The sequence below is a fragment of the Rhopalosiphum maidis genome, chromosome 2 (assembly GCF_003676215.2).
Source record: "Rhopalosiphum maidis isolate BTI-1 chromosome 2, ASM367621v3, whole genome shotgun sequence".
NCBI classification, from domain to species: Eukaryota; Metazoa; Arthropoda; class Insecta; order Hemiptera; family Aphididae; genus Rhopalosiphum; species Rhopalosiphum maidis.
In genome coordinates this window covers 30,023,586-30,044,250 of record NC_040878.1, presented here as the reverse complement: position 1 = coordinate 30,044,250, position 20,665 = coordinate 30,023,586, and the positions used below count along the sequence as shown (strand labels likewise).

Genomic DNA, 20,665 nt, shown 5'->3' with positions numbered 1-20,665 from the left:
GTACAACGACTAGTCTATAATAAACATTTTACAACGATAGACTGTGCTCCATTTGGGCATTATCAAATTATTTTTGTTATGTATTAATTCATATTTCCAAAAGCAACAAAAACAATATACATTTTTTTATATTTTAAAATATTGTTTATGAACATAAAATATTTTTTTTGCGTGTGTAACTGGAGAGCCACAACTTTAGATTGAAAAAGCCACAGGTTGCCAACCCCTGGCCTAACAAGATGAGATCGTTTGTTTGTTTGCTTATTTTTTTTCTTTCTGTTTCACCAAGGTTTTTGTGCTGAATTGTGATGGCTAGGTCATCAGCGTATGCGAGTTTAATGAAGTGAGTCTGAAAAGGTCGGTTATATTGCTATATATACGTTTAATAACAGGAGATGAGGAGTGCTAATACCTAGCTGTGCGCTAGGTCATTATTTAATGTTCTTAAGTTGCTATTTTTATCATCTATATGTGTATTTAATATTATATGTACATTACCTTAACCTATATATAAGTAATGATCAAAATAAAAATTATAACCCCAGTGAAAATTGCAAATTACCTTTTAAAAATTCATCCAATATTTAAAATCATTTCTAGTTTAAACTAGATTTACCCACTCTAGTACTCTACTATCACATATTATTGGGTAGTTGGCTTTTGGCTACCCAGATAACTTATTCTGCAGACCCACGCTGGTTTGATCAGAGGCGCCAGGTTTTGAAAATGTCATGGGGGGGCTAACTATTTTATAAGCACATGTACAATTTTACCTAAATAATTACTAAATATTACTAATCGTTTAACAATTACTAAAATAATATAGTTATTTGTTGTTTTATATGTTATAACATTTTAATAGTATTAAGCTATTAGCAATTTAAATTTTTGGGGGCTGAGCTCCACTTTATCAAGCTCATGGGGAGCTGCAGCCCCCGAGCCCCCTTGTACTCGGCGCCCCTGAGTTTGATTATTTTTGTAACGAAGTCTCAGTAGTTGAGTTGTAATATAATGGACTTTTCACTTGTGTAGATGAAATGTTACCATCGTTAGGTATATATCACTTACAACTAATCCTTGAAAACATATTTAAAAAAAAAATTAACACATAATAAAAATTAAATATTAAACAGCTTATTATTGAAATAAAACTAACAGTTTTAGTAGTTTTGGTATAATATTTGATATGCTTTCAAATTTTCAATGTCTTATTACAGTGTCTCTTATTCTCTTAAATACTTTATGAATTGTCAAGTAATATTTTCGTGGAAGTTTTTTGCAAGAATTTGCATATTTTCATCATTTTGTCAAATCTAGAACTTTAAAATCCTAAAAAAACATTATATTAAGTATTTTTAACATAAAATAACTTAAGAACAGCTTATGAGTATCTTTTTATTAATGTTTCAAGCTTTTTTATCAAGCCTAAACATTTTTATTTACACTTACTAGTTATTACATTTATGAAATTCAAATGTCCAAAAATAGTTTAAAATAATTTAAAAATTTTACAGAATTAAAGGTATATCAATGTTCTTTCTGATCGATTTGACAATTTAGTACAATTATTGTAAAAGTGTAAAACATGGACTGTAAGTCTTAAACTCTAAGACACAGTATATCTTAATTCTTAGTCCGTGCTATAAAACAATATTCTTAGTTTAATGGCATATAAGATATAACTACTCACGAACGTACACTTTTAAGACTTGTCACTTATGGTAATATAAATGTCGAGCATTTTATACAATATTGTATTGTTTAAATAGCGAGAACATAACAAACCTGCAGTAGGTATCAATGTATCATTTGAATTTTTACAACTTACAAAAAAAAATATTGTGGATATGACGTGTTTATGATATTTTTTAACTTATTCACCTAAAAAAAAAATTTATCATACAAGTAAATCGAAAATGTATAATACTTATATAATTAACAGAAAAAAATCGAAATATTTTGAACCTTTTCTAATATCTAGTAAATGATAATATGAATATTTAGTAAAAATTTCATATCCCTACAATTATTTATTTTTAAGTTAGGTATTATAAAAAAATATAATCAATTTATACAAAAATGGGAATTTTTTTTTAATTTTAATTTTTTATTTTTCTCGGTTATTTTGAAATATATTTGGAATTTTTGACTAGTTGTCCGAAAATATTAACTAGATTTAATTTCCAATCAGAAACCATCCAACTTAGAGGGTCTAAGTTGGAAATCAAAACGTTTTACTACCTCAAAACCCCAAAGGCCAAAAGGTATAATAACAGAATACAGAAAGAAAACTAATTCACTTGTCTCTATCGCTTATTAATTTAGAGACCAAAATAATGGGAAAAAAAAAATGCTTTTTCAAAAATGTTTTAATGTGATTAATTAAGTTTACCTTTAACATAATATTGCCCTGTATAATATAATCAGAGTCATATTAATTCGTTATATATTATAATAAAAATTGTAAAACATTAATTTTTTTTTAAAGAGGAATAACTGAATAACATTAATATATTATCTATCTAAATTTTAATAGTAACATTTTTAATTTTATTTCTAATATAATCTAATTAACCAATTCTTAAATATTTAACCCTGTCAAATATATTCATCAAATGTTATAATATTTCCGCATGAACCTTTTTCTGTGACATTAATAATAATACAATATGGGAGGTGATGCAATTGTATAATATTTTTACTTTTTAGTAGGTAGGTATACTTACCTAGTTAACGTGACAGTGTTATATTTGCTTTAACGGTGTTGGGTGTATTTATAACTAATTATCATTAAGACCATCATGATCATCATGCCTGCCTAGTACCTACCGGCTACCATGATATAATAAACGGGTATATAGGTTTTAGGTATGTAGGTATATAAAACATATTCATAAATAAATAATATAAGTGTATATAATAGGTACCAATATAATAATTAAGAGCATTGAAGGTAACAATAATTACTATAGTCAATTATAAGGTAACTTATATATTACTTGATTATTTTATAGAACATAGCGAAGGGGGTCGCTGGTTTTATGATGCATTATTTTTTATTTTATTGCTCTATGTGTTACTGTGTAAGTGTTCAACAATAAAAAATAAAACATAAAAACTTAACCTTTATTATTATAATTAACTTCTTTAAATCTTTGTCACATAATTTTTTAAAGTACATTTTTAATTGAAGAAACTATAATAGTCAAAATTATAAAATTATTTAGTTTAATATATATATTAAAGTAGGTACCTATAAATGTTTTAATGATTATCTTTTATTTGTTTAATTTTTTGAATTTTGAATTTATTATAAATCAGGCACAAATGATGCTTCAACTCTTAAAGGTTAATAAAATACGATAAAATAAATTAAATAATTAATTAGTTACATTTTAGGGACTGAGAACTTGAGAAAAAAAGTCATCCAGATTCCAGACATTTAGTGATAGAAAATCGTGTTTTGATTGTTTAATTTTAATTTTAATGATATTATATTTTTTTACTAGTGCATAGTCTACATACATGATAGGCATGATACATAATAAATCAAATATAGGTAGATTTTAAAATGTTGTACATTAATACATTATATAGATGTGGAGTGAGTGACTGTAATAGATGTGTGAAATTTGAATTCAATAGTAGGTTGTAGGTATAAGGTATATCATTATTTACAAAAAAACAATTCTGAGCAGAGACAGTCTGTCAGCCTATAATAGTATATTTCACAATATACCTATTATTTTATAAATAAGTTATAGTTATTAAAGTAATTTATTTTATTATTGATATTACGATAGGTTGATTTAATTTTTGATGCAACATTGCATTTATTTTATTATTTATTAATATTTATATTTTATTTAGTATATGCATAATATACGTTAATAATACCTTATTGTAAATACCATTATATAACAGCGTGAAAAGGTGCATACTATATTGATTGATAATATCTTAAAATTAATTTACATATTTTGAAAATATTATTTCAACATTGCGTTTATTTAAATTCAAACGTAAAAGTTTTAAAACCCAACAAATATGTTTTTGAATTTAACAAAATAATTATTATCGTTATTTATCATTATAATATGTTCTCGCAATTTCGTCAACAATTTTAACTTCAGATATTTATAAAAAGTAAATAATATAATTGTATATTTGTTTGGTTTAATTTTTTTCAATTTCAAAAATTAGCTATAAAAACTAAAGAATTCCTAAATACTACTACAAAATACTTATATCTAATTTGTAAATTTTTGTGATCTTAACGATTTTATAAAAATTTAAACTTAAAATGCATTTAAAATCCATGTTTTAATACAAAAATATTCTCAAAGACTTAAAACTTTGACGTATATTATTAATCTTTCTATACCCAACAACATTTTCAAAATATTTATTTATAAATCAATTTTAAGCAATTAAGCTATTATCTACCTACTTATTTTTACTATGAACCTATTCACACTGTTTTACTGTAAGACAGTGTCGTAACTAAAGAGTCAAAGACCCAGGTGCAAACATATGTATATGGGCCCCTCTTTCTTGAGATACATAAAAAAGTCGGACTGACTTCACACTACGTGAATTTTTTACTCCTTAGATAGGATAGTATATGTGGATTTAAGGTAATCGTTGCGATTACTTTTAAACCTTTAAATTTATTTTTTTATAATAATCATTGAAACTATTTATGTCACTCTAGATTTTTCACAATATTTAGATAAAAAATTCCAAGTAAAACGGACCAGATTTTTACATTTATATGAATTTAAATAAAAGATAATAATTAGGGCTAGGGACTTTATGCCCTAAAAAAACCTTAAAATATGCATGCATTTATGCCCTAACAAATCTCTAAATATGCTATTAAAAATTAACATATGCATTTAAAAAAAGTATATTTGTAATAAATAATAATATTTGTAGATATGATCCATAAATAGATAAATTTGATTAATTATTTGAGATAATTATTTTCCTTTTTTCAGATTTGTTTTTATTTTACATCGAGTTTTAGTCTAAAATAAATTTTTTTTAAAAAACAACTTAAATTAAATACATTTGTATATTTTTAATATAGGTAGTACTAATTACCTTAAAAATTGAGCTATTAGATATTTTCTTAATTTGGGAATTAAAAACTTATTCATTCATATAAATAGTTGTAAAGGGCATTATAAAATGAAAAATGGTCGAATATATAAAATATGTAACTATACATTTAAATATAAACTCGTATTGCTATGAAACAAATTTCTATATTACTTAACTATGTTTTTAATGATTATTTAAAAACATGCAGACTCCTAGAAGTCCCTAGCCCTAATAATAATACGATAATTATGAATCAAAAAATCAAATTAAAAAAAAAAAAATGAGAGCTATCTGCCCAGTGCTATACATCACCTGCACCTATGATTTTTACGGCACTGCTGTAAGGTACTAAGAAGATACCGACTTGAAAATGAATAACTAATAATATAATATGGTTTAAATACGAATTATCATAATAATTAATTATTAATAATATAATAACGAAATGTTTTTACAAAAATTAAATCAACCTTCCATAATACTAGTAGTAAAATGAATTACTTTTATATACGATATACCTATATTCAATATTAAAAAACATATTATTACCATGAAATATATATAGTGATATAGGGTGATTGATCGTTTTTAGTCAGAACCATTTTTTGTATGCATGATTATTAATGATATATCAATAATCAATATACCGAATATCATTGAATTCAAATTTAACACATACATTTATGACCTACTTGACACCTACTGTATAACAGAGTGGTATACCCACTTGCCAACCTTTTTTTGTATGTAATTTTTATTTCACATAATTGTATTGAATAAGATATTAGTAGGTAGTCAATGTGATGAATCATTCCATGTATTATTATTATAAATCAAGTATATAATATTACATATTGTGTATAACTGCAGGTATGGAAAATAATTTTAAGAAAAAAAATAATTGCATGTTTAGCCGTATATAAGTACATACAAATTAAAATTATTTTTTATGTTAATAAAATACTATAAGACAAGTGTAGGATCCAACCTAGATTGTTAAAATAAAAATGTATTGTAATCTCTTAATCTTTCATAAGTACCTATGTAATAATGTAATTGTAATACATTTTACACACTTATAATCACTTATATGAGATTTTATATGGTTGGAATAGGTATTGGAGGTTGTGACCTGTGCGGCTGTGGTGAGCCCAGAGCCCTTACAAGTTAATTGGTTAGTTTGCATAATTTCAAAGAATGTTAACTTTTTCAAGTCTTAGAGTTAATTTTATTTTATTTTTCTTATTACAATTTTGGTCTTGGTAAATACATTCAGGTTTTATCTATGCTTGACGGTTTTAACTTTTTTCATATTTATTTATTTTTATTGAAATACTCAAATACCAGGCATCAAAAGGCACATATAAATGCTATTTATTTCATTTATATTATAAAAACATTATAAATTATAGTTTGACGATTATTAATTATTATATTACATTTTAATATGTTATTCTGTAGTACGCCGAAGAGAGACGAAGGGCACTGCTTGACGATGACGTACACGATGTATTAACGTGAATGACGCAAATATATAATATATATATATATTTGCCTCCGTATAGATTTTTCTTTTTGTTTGCCTCCTACGTATATTATAGTAAATTTATCGTGTTGTACATTGGCTTTCGGTAAGAACACCAGTTCATATTCATAATATTAAATATTTCGTTGTTTGCATCATCTCACGAAAAGCGCAACGACTTGTAAATTGTAGGTAAGGTATATAGAAGAAAATAAACATTATATAGCTGCGGTATACATTTTTATAATATAATATAGTTAATGCAGAGTATTATTGTTACATAGGCACTTACACACCGAATTACCGGGGGATGTGGATGAAAATATAATAATATGAATACGTTTGGTGTATTGTGTGTTGTGTGTATCGATATGCATTTTGTGAATACATCGTGTGCAAATAGTTTATCGCTTTTGCCGCGCGTCTGACGAGGGACCGCGGAATTCGGAACGTGACGTCATCCCCGTGCACATTGGCGTATATACCGTTCGTCGTCGACATACCTACCTATATATACTGTGGCCGTGCCCACCACCACTACTACCGCCACCACCACCACCGCGGTAACCGACGAGGCGCTGATTATGGTTTCGCCATGCTTGCACACCAGTAAAGCTTACTGCAGCAGCACACTTACCGGCTGACGACGTCTAATAAGTGCACAATAATAATAATAATAATAATATCAGTGGTTTTAACTGTACGTATGTATTGTTGTTTCTTTTATCTATGGTCTCAACTACAGCTCTCAACGGTCTGTAGTGTTTGTGCTCTACGAGTTCCGCACGTCGCGTAGTGTTATTTGTTGCGTCTTCGTATTAGTTGTCAGTGATCGTCACTCGCCTATCACAGTATCACGTATTAATTCATTATAGATAATAATAAGTCAACGTCTATTCCGCCTCGAACAACGATTTTTTATTAATAAAATTCTCGATTCTTTCCACCTACGTTAATAAATCATATAATTGACGCACGCCTATCTCCTCTCGGAACAGGTAAAGAGCTGTAGATACGACCCCACGATTATTTCTCTCCGACGTTGTACGTGTAGGGCGTTATCGACAACGTGCCGTTTGGCTGTTTCCGGAAAATAATTTTATTCGTAACGGTTGAACATTTTAATAAACTAGTTCGATGTTGACTGTTTATACTCTGACGAGTGGTCACACGGCGTCTTAGCGTTTGGCCAACGTTTTTGCACAAGTTGACGTTCAAGGGATCGATATGGAATCGTCGAGGTAACGATTTTCCTTTCGACAAATCATTGCCATGTCCTCAGTTTCCGTCATGGACACCCTGTCCTTCACCGTTCTCTCGGTGATATTTATCCCGTTTCTCCTTTTCTTCCTCAGCATTGTTCTATTGGCTTATATCGGCAAGACGCTAGGAGTACAACAGATTTACGTGGACTTCTTACTTAAAGTATTTGAGGTGAGTACTATACATGATATATTAAAAACATTGTTCACAGTTGATCTTTACCTTATTTACCTTTTTTACCTATATAATAATAATAATTTTATGATTAAAATTTAATATTATTATGTACATTTCGAAAATTTTCAATTTTATTTGTAGATTACTGTAAAATTGAAATATTATTTGTTAATTAAACAAATGATACATTTTTTTGTGTTTAATATAAGGTTTATTACTACATAATAGTGATGCGACTAAAATGTTTTGGTTGTAATTGTATATGATTGATTGCCTCTCTATAAATTACCAAATTCTAATAGTAGGTCTGTTTTACAATTTAATTTTTAATAATAGGAATTCATATAGTATCAAGAATCATTATAAAAAAAAAAAAAAACGGAATAATACTAACATTATATTGATACATTTGTAATTAAAATAATACAATTATTAAAAAATAAAAATGTAGTTATTATTTTTTTTACCCCAATTAAAATTTCTAAAAATTAAGAATTTTATTTTGAATATCCTCTTAGTCTGAGTTTATATTTTTCAGTGGTTTTTTTTACCATCTAAATAAATTATACAATAACTAAATTTGATTAAAAGAGAAAAATTACTTGTGGAAGACATAAATAGAGAAAATATCTATTAGATTAAATACATTTTTTTTAGATTTTGAATATGAATAATAATTAAGTTAAAAGGTCTCTGAACCATTTTCTTTTCAGTCAACATGTTGTATCAGGTGGATCTAGAGAGGATTAATTTGATATGAGAGGATTTGAATAATTATATAGTTTATTATAGAATCATTTGTAGAATTTAGATACTTGAACAAGAATGGTCATTATAAAAGGTTTAATTACTAACATACCACAGAGCATAGTTATTGTTCTGAATGATATTGATTGGAAGGATTGTATAACAAAAAAATATTAAATATAATGTTTAATAATTATGCATCATAAAGGTAACAAGTATTGTTTTTTAACCCTTAACTATACGCGTTGATATACTTTGTATACTAATATTTCTGTTTATCTTGTTCTATTTTAGTTCATATTTGTTTTCAGTTATTCCCCTAATCTAACCTTTCTTTATCATTTATATAATATTTATTAATGCATGTCGGTCATCATTCGATGTTTATAGCAGCATAAACAAGCTCCGTATCAAATTATTTTTGTATTGATAAACGACATTTTATATTTCTATATATCATTATTATTAGATTTAAACAAAATTAAGGAGCTATTTGTTCTTTTATAAATAAATAAACTCAATTTTATATATGTACAATACGACATTGATTTTTGTGTAAACCAAATTGGTATATAAAATACACCATACGTGTAATAATTGTAAAAAAAATTGCGCATGTAGTTAAGGGTTAAAATTTAAATTATTTGATAATATCTTTAATATTAATATAAAATATAAAATATTTTTTTTTCATTTGATATTAAAAATAAATACTGATTAAGTTTAAAAAATACATATTTTATTTCGGTAACAATATTATAAAAGTTTAAAGTACATCATCTCATCATATATGTTAATATTTTACTTTGCCTAATATTAACTAACAAATGTTCAAAGGTTGTGAAAGGGTAATGTTCTTTAATGATTAATGATATGATATTCTGTTTTTGATAAACAAATATTTTTTTAACTTATCAGTTATAGGTATGTTATTTGTTGGTTCATCTCTATTCACTATATTACTTTTTGATCTTGCATAACTATAAAATAAGTTACACAATGTTATTTTAACTTTGATATTCATACATTATATTATGCAAAAACCAGATATTAAAGACCTGTTTTTTTTGTATTACTTTTACATATTTATATTTTTATAAGTTCTCTATATGTAATATTATTTATAAATATTCTAACTAAATATATTTTGTAATAACTTATAAGTTATTTAAATAAAGTTGCCTATATGTTACTGGAAAATCAAATTAAATTTTTAAGATGTGTCCCATCTAATGGTTGATAAATTTGGTTTATATAGTCTTGTGTTTTGTAATTTTTGGTTTTAATGATCTGTAATAGTTGGTAACTAAGAGGTACCCATTAAATATTAATAATATAATAATAATATAGGAAATTATTTTGGTTTACTTTTATAAATAATATGTGGGCTCAAATGTTTAGTTTGGAATAAAGTAAATAAATTTATATTGAAGAAAATTCAAGATAAATCTAATAAAAATAAAAAGTTTATCAATATTACCACAATAACAATACAAAGTCAGTAAATCACATAAAGCTATTGTACTAAACTAGTTAATTAAATCTCATTTAGGCAAACATTAGTTAAGATGATTCTATTTTATTAATCCATTTATTGGATTTTGCTGCTATATTTTATTATTTTATCCCCAAAAATATTTTACTTGGTACTTTTAAAGAAAGAACTCGCTTTTATAAAATTGAATTAAAATGCTCAGTAAAAAACTGTATTTGTCTAGACATTTTTGATATATTATATACATATATTTTCAAAAATATTTGCTAAATGTTTGATAAATAATTTATATTTTTAAACAAGAAGAGTGTTTTGTAAATTTTACTTTTATTATTTTTAATATAGTTTTTGATGACCTTGCCAGTTTGTCCTGATAACAAATAACCTTATAATAATATATTAAATTAAATATATAAATGTACCTATACATATTTATTTTTAAATTATATTAATTGGTATAAAATAATTATACATTTTGTAAAAAAAATCTATATTTTATCATATTTAAGGTGATAGGTTAGTAATAATAACTAATAATAATATGTAGCTTATAGGTAGGTAATATAATATATGATATGTATCCCACTTAAGCAATGCATGAAATTTCTTAATTTTAGTAATGCATTAATACTTATTAAAATTATCTTTTCACACATTTTATACTATTTTATAGTATAGTGTTATATTAATCACAATTCTAAACCCTCTCGCATTGATACATTTATAAGTAGAGTTTGGATTTTTAGGCAATATAAACAATAAAAAAAAAACACTTATGAAAAAACATTGATTGACAAAAAAACTAAAATCTATCTATCAAGAAAACATTTTAATCTGTAGATAGTACAGGCACTTTGATAGACACCAAATTAATTTTATCTTTTTTAACAGTAATTATAAAACATACTCATTAAAAATAATTTTTAACTTAATGTCGACAATGCACCATTTTCACAAACTTTTATCAATTTGTACCATAAATATGTGTATAACTATAATGATTAATTAAAACTATTTTTCTATCATTGACGTAAAATCAGGCAGTTGCCTTAAAACCTTAACTCTATAAGTATACTTGAAATTGAAAGTTTTTCAAGTTATTTATGTTAAAATTAATTTAAATGCAATTTCAAATACCTTTTATATTAATATTTAGAAAATATTATATGATTATGTTTTTTGTGTATGTATAATAATCAGGATGATGCTAAACCTGCATATGTTGTTTCCATCTTATAAATGTAAAACATAGCAATAACTGTTTTACATAAGAAAGAACCTAGAAGGCTTCTGTTATAACAACTAAGAAACAACATTTTCACTACATAAAAAAAAGAACTTTTGCTGTAAAATATTGTTTTTATTTTTTCTATATAGTTACATAAAAAGTTATTCAAGTTCAAAAATAATGAATTTTGAAAGAATAAAAACTGTTTTTGTATAAGTGATACCAAAATAATAAAAGTAATATTTTACAGATAATGTTTTCAATTATATTATTTATTAATTTGGAGTTAACTCCCTACAGCCTGAGTGATTCTATCCTGCACCAAAACAATTCTTGTTATGTTTTAAACGTGTAAGACAGAGACAACACATGTTGGTATAAGAGGACACTCTTAAATACATTTTGCTAATTATTTTCACAGTTGGTTATTATTTATCAAGTCTGATAGTACTGACAGTGAGATAGTACTCTGAGTACTCAGTTCTGGGGGCCTATGTTAGCCTGAAGCTGTTTGTAAAAAAACAAAAGTCAGCTAACTTTTGTTGTAATGTGTAATATAGTAATAAGTTTAGGTATAGGCTAAAAATAATCGATTTAAAAAGTCAACTTTAATGTAAATAATATTGTTTATTTATTTTAGTATGGACGAGAAAATCTAGAAAAACAATCGAAAAAAAAAACTAAAAGAATTGAAGAAACTGATAGTGAAGAAAATGATGATGTTGATGAACTGGATTTGGTGACTGAACTTGACGCGGATACATTAAATGAATCTACAACACATTCAGTGTTAATAAGTTCAAATGGATCTATCTCTCGGAGTAACTCGAATCATAGTCTATCTAATGGAAATGTTGACAAGAAAATACAAAACGGAGCTCCTCCTTTAATAAGCAGACAAGATTTAATACTAGTTCCAGATCCAGATCAAAATTATAATGGCAATAATAATGTTAAAACTGAAGGAGTAAGTTTAAAAATTAATAGTTAAATTGTCAATAACATTCATTTAGAATTAAAATTTAATTTATAAATTCCATTTTTAGGGTAAACAAATATTACAAAGAACTCGTTCATTTAATACATTAAAACGGGAATTTGAACTTGCTGATGTACTTGATTATGTAAAAACTGGTGTCGAAGCAATTATAGAAGATCAAGTTACTTCACGATTTGAAGCAGAAGAACTTAAGGTAAAAATTAGTTATAATGATAATATTTAATACAATAATTTAAATAATCAAACTATTGTAGCTTATAAAAATGGGTTTGTAAATGTTATATATGTTTAAATAATGGTTTTTAAAACAAAATATTTACACTATTTTTTATACCAATTTTAGTTAAATAAAAAACAATTTTAAATTATTAATAATGTATTTATAAGATATACTCTATTATATTAAGTTAAGAGGACATCTCGGTGACTGACTTATATACAAAGGTGTGACTTACTAATGGTTTACTTAGTGTAGGTGGTAATTGAGTGTTGATGGTCATCTGATGAAAATTGGTTGCCACCTAGTATTTTTCTTAACCTAAAGTATATACTAAATAGTATGTGATTATTATTCCTGATATAAATGTTATTATTTTTAGTCTTGGAATTTGTTAACAAGGACAAATAGACATTATGAGTTCATCAATTGGAAAATAACTGTTATTTGGATTATTGGATTTATTGTAAGATATACATTTTTGTTGCCGTTGCGTGTGTTGATTTGTTTCTTTGGAGTAAGTTTTTATTTTTTATTTATTTAATTTTACTTATTTGTTAACTTATACTATATTTTTGAAATAAAAGGTTTGCTTAGTCTAAAATTATATTTATTCAAATATATATTTATATCAAGGTTTAATTTTAAAATCAATTCTAATTATTATATATTATTTTTATAATTATTAGGTTTATTTTTTAATATTTGATAAATTTATATAAGTTAGAAATACGAGTATAAATAATAATAATTTATTAAAACTGATTGAGCTCAGCAGTTGATGACCTAAATAACATTAAATAGTGACCCTAAAAAAAAAAAAAATTGAAAATATGACTTATAAATATTAAATAATGTAAAAACCATAAAAATACTAAAGTAAATACTTGTATAAAATGATAACATATTCCATTTATATAAAAATGTTTGTTAATGATTATTTATTATGTTTAGAGAATAAAAATACATTATCAAATAAATTCCACTTTAAAATTATAAAAAAATAAATAAAATAAAGAGGAATTATTTTTCTAAATTATTCAAAAATGACCTTCTAAAAATCTTCCTGCCTTTTGGTTTATCTAATATTTCTAATTACTGACTAATTTAATTTCCATCCTTTATTTGTATTTGAATGAATAATTACAAACAAAAGTAATGTAATTGTAGATAGTTAATAAGATTTTGATAAGAAATAATATTATTTTTCAAAATTAAAAATTTTGTATCTGACACTCTTTCAACTGGATTTATTGTTTACCCTTATATGTATCGTTTTTGCAAAGGCATTTAAAAACATCAAATTTAATTTTATAAATGTTTGAGCTCTACTAATGAGTTATATTGCCATATCGGTAAATTTAATGCTGTTTATTATTATCAATTGAATATGCATTGTAATTATTATTTAATCTATGTATAATAAAAAATATTAAGGGTACTTAATAATAATTAATATTTAGAAACCTATCAAATATTTTATTGTTAAAAAAATGCAATATATAATTTAATCTACAGGTTATGTTATTTAGTTTAACAATATGCATTATTTGGTTGACCATAAAGGATGAATTAATACAAAAGTCATTGATAAACCGTATTTCTCAATATATTTTTGTATTGTTTCAATATGCCATGACAATGGTCATTAATGTGCATAATCCACAATGGATTCCAAGAAGTAATGGAATCTGTGTGGCCAACCATACATCGCCAATTGATATTCTTATTCTATTTGCTCACAATTATTATATTTTGGTAATTAATCAAGTATATGCATGTTTGCATTATTTGATGGAGATATATATTTCATAAAATATAATTTTAACTTTAAAATTATGTTGCACAATTTACTTTACCTACAAAAGTAAGGAGTAAGCAATATAAATGTATTTTTTTTAATGATAAAAATGATGAATTTTATCAATTTAGCTAAATTATTGTTTACTATAAATTATAATTTATTTTACTTTAATTTTTACGAACATATAATATTTCTGAGAAAAATGTGAGTCAATTTGATTAATATTTAATTTAAATGTTGTCTTCGGCAACATTTTCAGTGTTGCTTATAAGATACAAACTTTTGAATTTTCAACATATTGCTTACGATATACTATACACTCTGGCAAACCTTTATAAACCTCATATCTATATTTTCTATTTTAACTTAAAAGGTAGCAGTTATTAATTTTTTAACTCAGCACATGCATAATACACATTAATAAAAGAATATTATTAATTGTTCAATGTTCATACTTGTTAAAATATTTATATTTCTATAGTATCCCAAGATATAAAATCTAGTTGATTTAGGTAAATTAGTCTATGCAATTATTAATTTATGTAATTATTAGTATATATAGTACTTTTGGAATAATTTAAAATTTAAATTAGAATAAACAATTTTTAATAACTCTTATATTCACATTACAACTATCAAAATTAAAAAAAAATTTAAAGCTTTATATGTTTTTTGAACCAAGTACATTGTAAGTTTTTCCAAACTAAAACCATGATTTATTTCCTAAATTGATATTTATATATTTTAGAAATATTTAACTAAGATGTTCAAGTATATGAACTTATATTTTCTTTTATAGTTTGATTGAGAATATTACTATACAGTCTCATGTCAAATGTATATGGATTATATATATATAAAGGGTGTTCATAATAAATGTAGTTTTTAATTTTGCTAAGTATCAATTTAATTTTAAAAGAAATATTTTACATTGACATGTATGGTTTTTCTGCAAATTGAGGTTTTAAATGTCACACTTCATCACTAGGGTGATGATTGCATTACTTCATGAAAATATCACAGCCGATTCCTTTTTCTCTTTGGCTATCAACAATGACCAAGGTCATGTGATTTTATTTCTACTGATTTTAACTTTATTTGATTTCAAGCAAGAAGTTCAACAGTAATTAGCAAATTTGATGGCTAAGTCTTTTAAAACATGATTACAAATTTTATTGACAGAGTAACTGAGCGAGTAAAGGGGGTCATATGTGTGATATATTACACACTTAAGACATGAATTTGTAGTGAAACAATACAGTAAAATCCCGTTACAACAAACTCCATAGGACCAAATTTTTTTTCATTATAACGGAAATTTTGTTATAACGAAAATTCGAATAAGCTCTTTATAAGCCCTGCTTTTCGGCTGGGGACTTCTATGACTTTCGTTATAATAGGATTTTTCGTTGTATTGGTATTTGTTGTAATAGAAATTTACTGTATATAAAAAATATAAAATATATCTCTTAAAGTCAAATTGTTTTTTAGCAAGAAGCACTCTTTTTTTATATATGTATATATTGTTTTTAAATAAATCATAGTTTTTCTTGTCTTTTGTTCATCTTTATGATAATTTTAATATTTTATGTGAATAGGTTATGTGGCTGTGGATTTGTACATTAATTGTTGGTTTTGTGCCTGATAGTTTGGGTAAACGTTGGCTGAACCAAAATTTATCCATTATGTGTTTTCAAGTTTTATCTGCTTCATTATCTTCAGTCATCACTTATCATAATCGCGAGAACTTACCAAAGCGAGGCATTTGTGTTGCCAACCATACATCTCCGGTTGACGTACTTGTGTTGGCATGCGATAACCCTTATGCTCTGGTGCGTCTCAATAAGTGCACCATCATTATTATCATGATGCAAATATTTAAGAGTAGTTTATCCAAAAACAGCATTATATTTTAAGAAGCACTCATAATTACACATTATAACACCATAAATTCAATGAGATATAGTAATACACATTTAACATTTGCTTTGTTTAATATTCATTTTATTTATAATAGGGTTGCCATTTATTCAATATTGTAATTTGGAACACTGCTGTATTTTTTTGTTCATCCTGTAGAAAAATATCACAAGACTATTTTAGTCATTACTATTATTTATTCAAAGGTATAACGAAGAAGAAAGAAAAATGATATTTACTCTAGTATCCTATAATAAGCCACTTATCAGCTGTATTTCAATGTTGAATAAAAATAAATGTATTTTTACCTATTACAATCAAACATTTTAATAGAAACGTAATATTTTATTTTATATGTTCTTGTAACTTTATTTTAGTTATACTCTGTATGAATATTATTACACACAAGGCTAAATTTAAGAAACAGGTACTTTTCACATATCTAATGAAATTTAAAATATTTATGCACTGAAAATCAATAGTGGTGTCCAGATAAAATTAGGATCAATGGCAATCCTAATTTACAAATATTAATTAATCTATTTACACAATGCTAAATATTTAACATAACATTTCTATAAACAAAATTTTAAATTACATTTTTATTAGTCATTTCATTTATTGGATAAACTATTATTTTTTTTATATAATAAAACTATATCTATAAAGTTAATCAAATAAATTTTACATTCTATTAATATCAGATTGGTCAGCGTCATGGTGGATTTTTAGGAATCCTTCAAAGAGCATTAGCCAGAGCTTCTCCTCATTTATGGTTTGAACGGTCGGAAGCCAAAGACAGAGAAATTGTTGCAATGAGGTAAACATATTTTGTTATGAATCACTAATTTTGAATATTAATTATATTGTTGTAGCATAATAGCTTTATTATTTATAAATTATTGATTATCTTCAGTTATACATTACCACATAAGACAACACATGTATAATTAATTTAAATATATATTCACAATACTAAACTTTCAATAATTAACTTTAAAATCTAATACAGTAGTCCCGCTAATCCGGACTAGATGGGATCGGACTCTCTCCGAATTATCGAAAATCCAGATTAAACAAAATTACGTTTTTTTTACTTACTAATTAATAAACACTAAGTAAAAACAATAAATATACTGTCAAAAAACACTACATGTAATTATATGAATTCAAAATGTATTGATATACAATTTTACATTAGGTACACATTATTATTTTTATTATTAAGACTTGAAAAACTCCATGATATTTTTTTGTTTTAATGAAGATTGACGTAATTTCGCTGTGTGATGTCTTGATTATGGGTATATATATTATACATAAGGATATACTAAATACGAAACAAAAATTGTGCAGATTAGCAGGACTCTACTGTATATCATTAATTACAATTTTAAAAAAAAATTGTAATTATTAACAATTTATATAAATTGTATACTTGTATAGTAAATTGGATTTCAAAGACAGAGTATCTTATTCACTTGATCTGGAAGTCGCATAATAATTGCAATATTTGGTTGGAATAATAGAATTTATGGGTTTAGATTATAAAAACAGTCCATTAACTATTTAATTTCAAATATTTAGTTAAATACATTATAGATATTAAAGACAGTTAAACAATTATCTATTTTAATGTTATTGGAGTTTCTTTACAACATGAATTTATGTTAATATCTTTAAATTCACTTTTAAAATAAAAAAAAATGAAAAACTTTGCTTTTATATACATAATAGATTTTAATTGAAATTTGTCATTGTGATGAATATTATGTTAAATTTGAATTCAATGACAAATTAATGTTTCCAAAAAATAATTTTGAGGGGAGACTGCATATCAGTAAATAGTCTTTTATTTATTCAATTTTAATGTTAATTTGGTTATATAAATGTTAATATTTAAAAAAAAGTATTTAAGTATATTATCTAATTTTCATAAAAAATGTGTTTATTTATTAAAAAAAAATTATTTTTTTCAATAACTGATTTTTAAAAACATCTCCCAAAACATTTTCCTGCATACGTCCCTGAATTTATTGTTAATAATTTAATAAGCCAATACCACCATGTATCAGATTATTGTGAATAATTTCATAGTAAAAAATAAAAATTGCTTATATTTATTCTAAATATTTTGAAAACTAAATTGTTTCAAATGATTACTTATATAATTTTCAGACTTCGGGAACATGTTTCCAATCCAATTAATCCTCCAATACTAGTATTTCCTGAAGGAACGTGCATCAACAACACATCTGTTATGCAATTCAAAAAAGGAAGTTTTGAAGTTGGCAGTGTTATATACCCTGTAGCTATTAAGGTTGGTTATATTTACAATTGATTTATTATTTTATAAATGTAAACAATAATTTGCAAAATGTACTTGTGTTGTAATAGTATGATCCAAGGTTTGGAGATGCATTTTGGAATAGTAGTAAATATTCAATGCTTCAACACCTTTATTTAATGATGACATCTTGGGCCATTGTTTGTGATGTATGGTACTTGCCTCCAATGTACCAAAATGAAAATGAATCGGGTGCTGATTTTGCAAATCGAGTAAAACGAGTAATTGCTGATCAAGGCGGTCTTGTTGACCTAGTATGGTAAGATAGTTGTACAGTATCCATTTTGATTTTAAATTAAAATCAACTTTGGTAATAGTCAGTTAAAATAAAAAAAAAATTGTTCCTTCTAACTTAATTTATATAATATGTAATGAATGTGTTAGATCAACATAATATGGTCATGGGGGGGGGGAATTCAGTTAATAAAAATCATGATTTTATTTTATTATAGTATATCTTTAATTGTGTCTATAACATGCAAATATTAATATGGAATTTTCGTTAATTGGTATAAATATTCAGGTTAATCTATGGTTTATTATTTTGTAAAAGTTTTATAGTTGAAGTTAGTTCTATATGAACATTTAAGTAAAAGTCAATTGTTCTACAAAAAAAAATATTTCCCGTTAACCTTACAATAGATTCTCGATAATCTTGGCAGATATCATACCAGAAGACTGCCGAATTAATGTACGTTAACATATAAATAATACATACGAGTACTTACTAATTTATTACTACTGTTTATATTCACCTTTTAATGTGGCATATCTATTTATATATATATATATTTGAATGATGCTATTAAGACTTTCTGGTAGTCAATTAAACAAATATGAAAATAAAATATAGTTGGATAAAAGCACAGCCAAATTACTGAGAGTCTACTTACATTTAAAAATCTGGGCACTTTATAGTATATTGTGTTCAAGATATGAATTATAATAAATTATAATATAGTGTTTTATAATTAATTATTGTAATGATGTCTGACATTAATTAACTAAATAAAATGTTCATAGGGATGGTCAACTTAAACGTTACAAACCGAAAAAAGAATGGAAAGAAAGACAACAAGAAGAATTCAGTAAACGATTAAAAGTTGAATAGCACAAGATGATACTATTTTTGTTTAATACATATTGATTTTATAACAACACAAAATGAGATTGCTTAAACACGTCATGACATAAATGAAATGACTCAATCCATAAGAACAAAAACTAGTCGTACATTAAATCACCATTTTATTTTTTTATTTAATATTTATTTTAGGGTTAAATTATAGAGTAGATATTAAATGAAAATTATAAATTTTTTAATTGTCTAAACATTTTGTGAATTGTAATATTGATTTTGGTGGCAGTCGATAAAATATGGATTTCTATCTGTGATTTAAGTAAGCCTTTGAATAAGATTTTTAATTATTAAAAATATCTAAAATTTGGATGTTTACTAACGTTGAGTTTACAAATAGGTTCCAATTTTATTTCTTATTGCTATATTTATAAAATGTTGCTTAAAATTATCCAACATATACTTACTTAGATATTTATGTTAATCATATGATTAATTAAGTTAGTTCCTTATTGGTTCGTTTTTACGAATTATTAAATTATATATACCAAAACATACACCAATATATTTTTTATTAAAATTAATTTTGGTATATTGTTTTGTTTTAAATGTAATTGTTATATATTTTTTTGTAATTATGTATTGATTCATAAACTTGTAATTTACACAATATAATATTATGAGTAATTATAAAACAAAACTATTTGTTTATATATACAAATGTATATTATTTTTATTTAAGATATATTTTCAATAAA

At 24.7% G+C, this 20,665-nt stretch overlaps 1 protein-coding gene across 1 annotated transcript; it reads left to right on the top strand.

The window, feature by feature from the left end:
* The first annotated feature begins 7,244 nt into the window (after window positions 1-7,244).
* On the top strand, window positions 7,245-20,486 carry LOC113552238 (glycerol-3-phosphate acyltransferase 3). Its single transcript, XM_026955000.1, has 9 exons — window positions 7,245-8,065; window positions 12,182-12,508; window positions 12,588-12,734; window positions 13,141-13,275; window positions 16,161-16,394; window positions 17,187-17,302; window positions 18,661-18,802; window positions 18,880-19,088; window positions 19,853-20,486. Exons 1-9 carry the CDS (start codon window positions 7,904-7,906, stop codon window positions 19,938-19,940), a joined length of 1,560 nt encoding a protein of 519 aa, XP_026810801.1. The 5' UTR covers window positions 7,245-7,903; the 3' UTR covers window positions 19,941-20,486.
* Window positions 20,487-20,665: the final 179 nt, after the last annotated feature.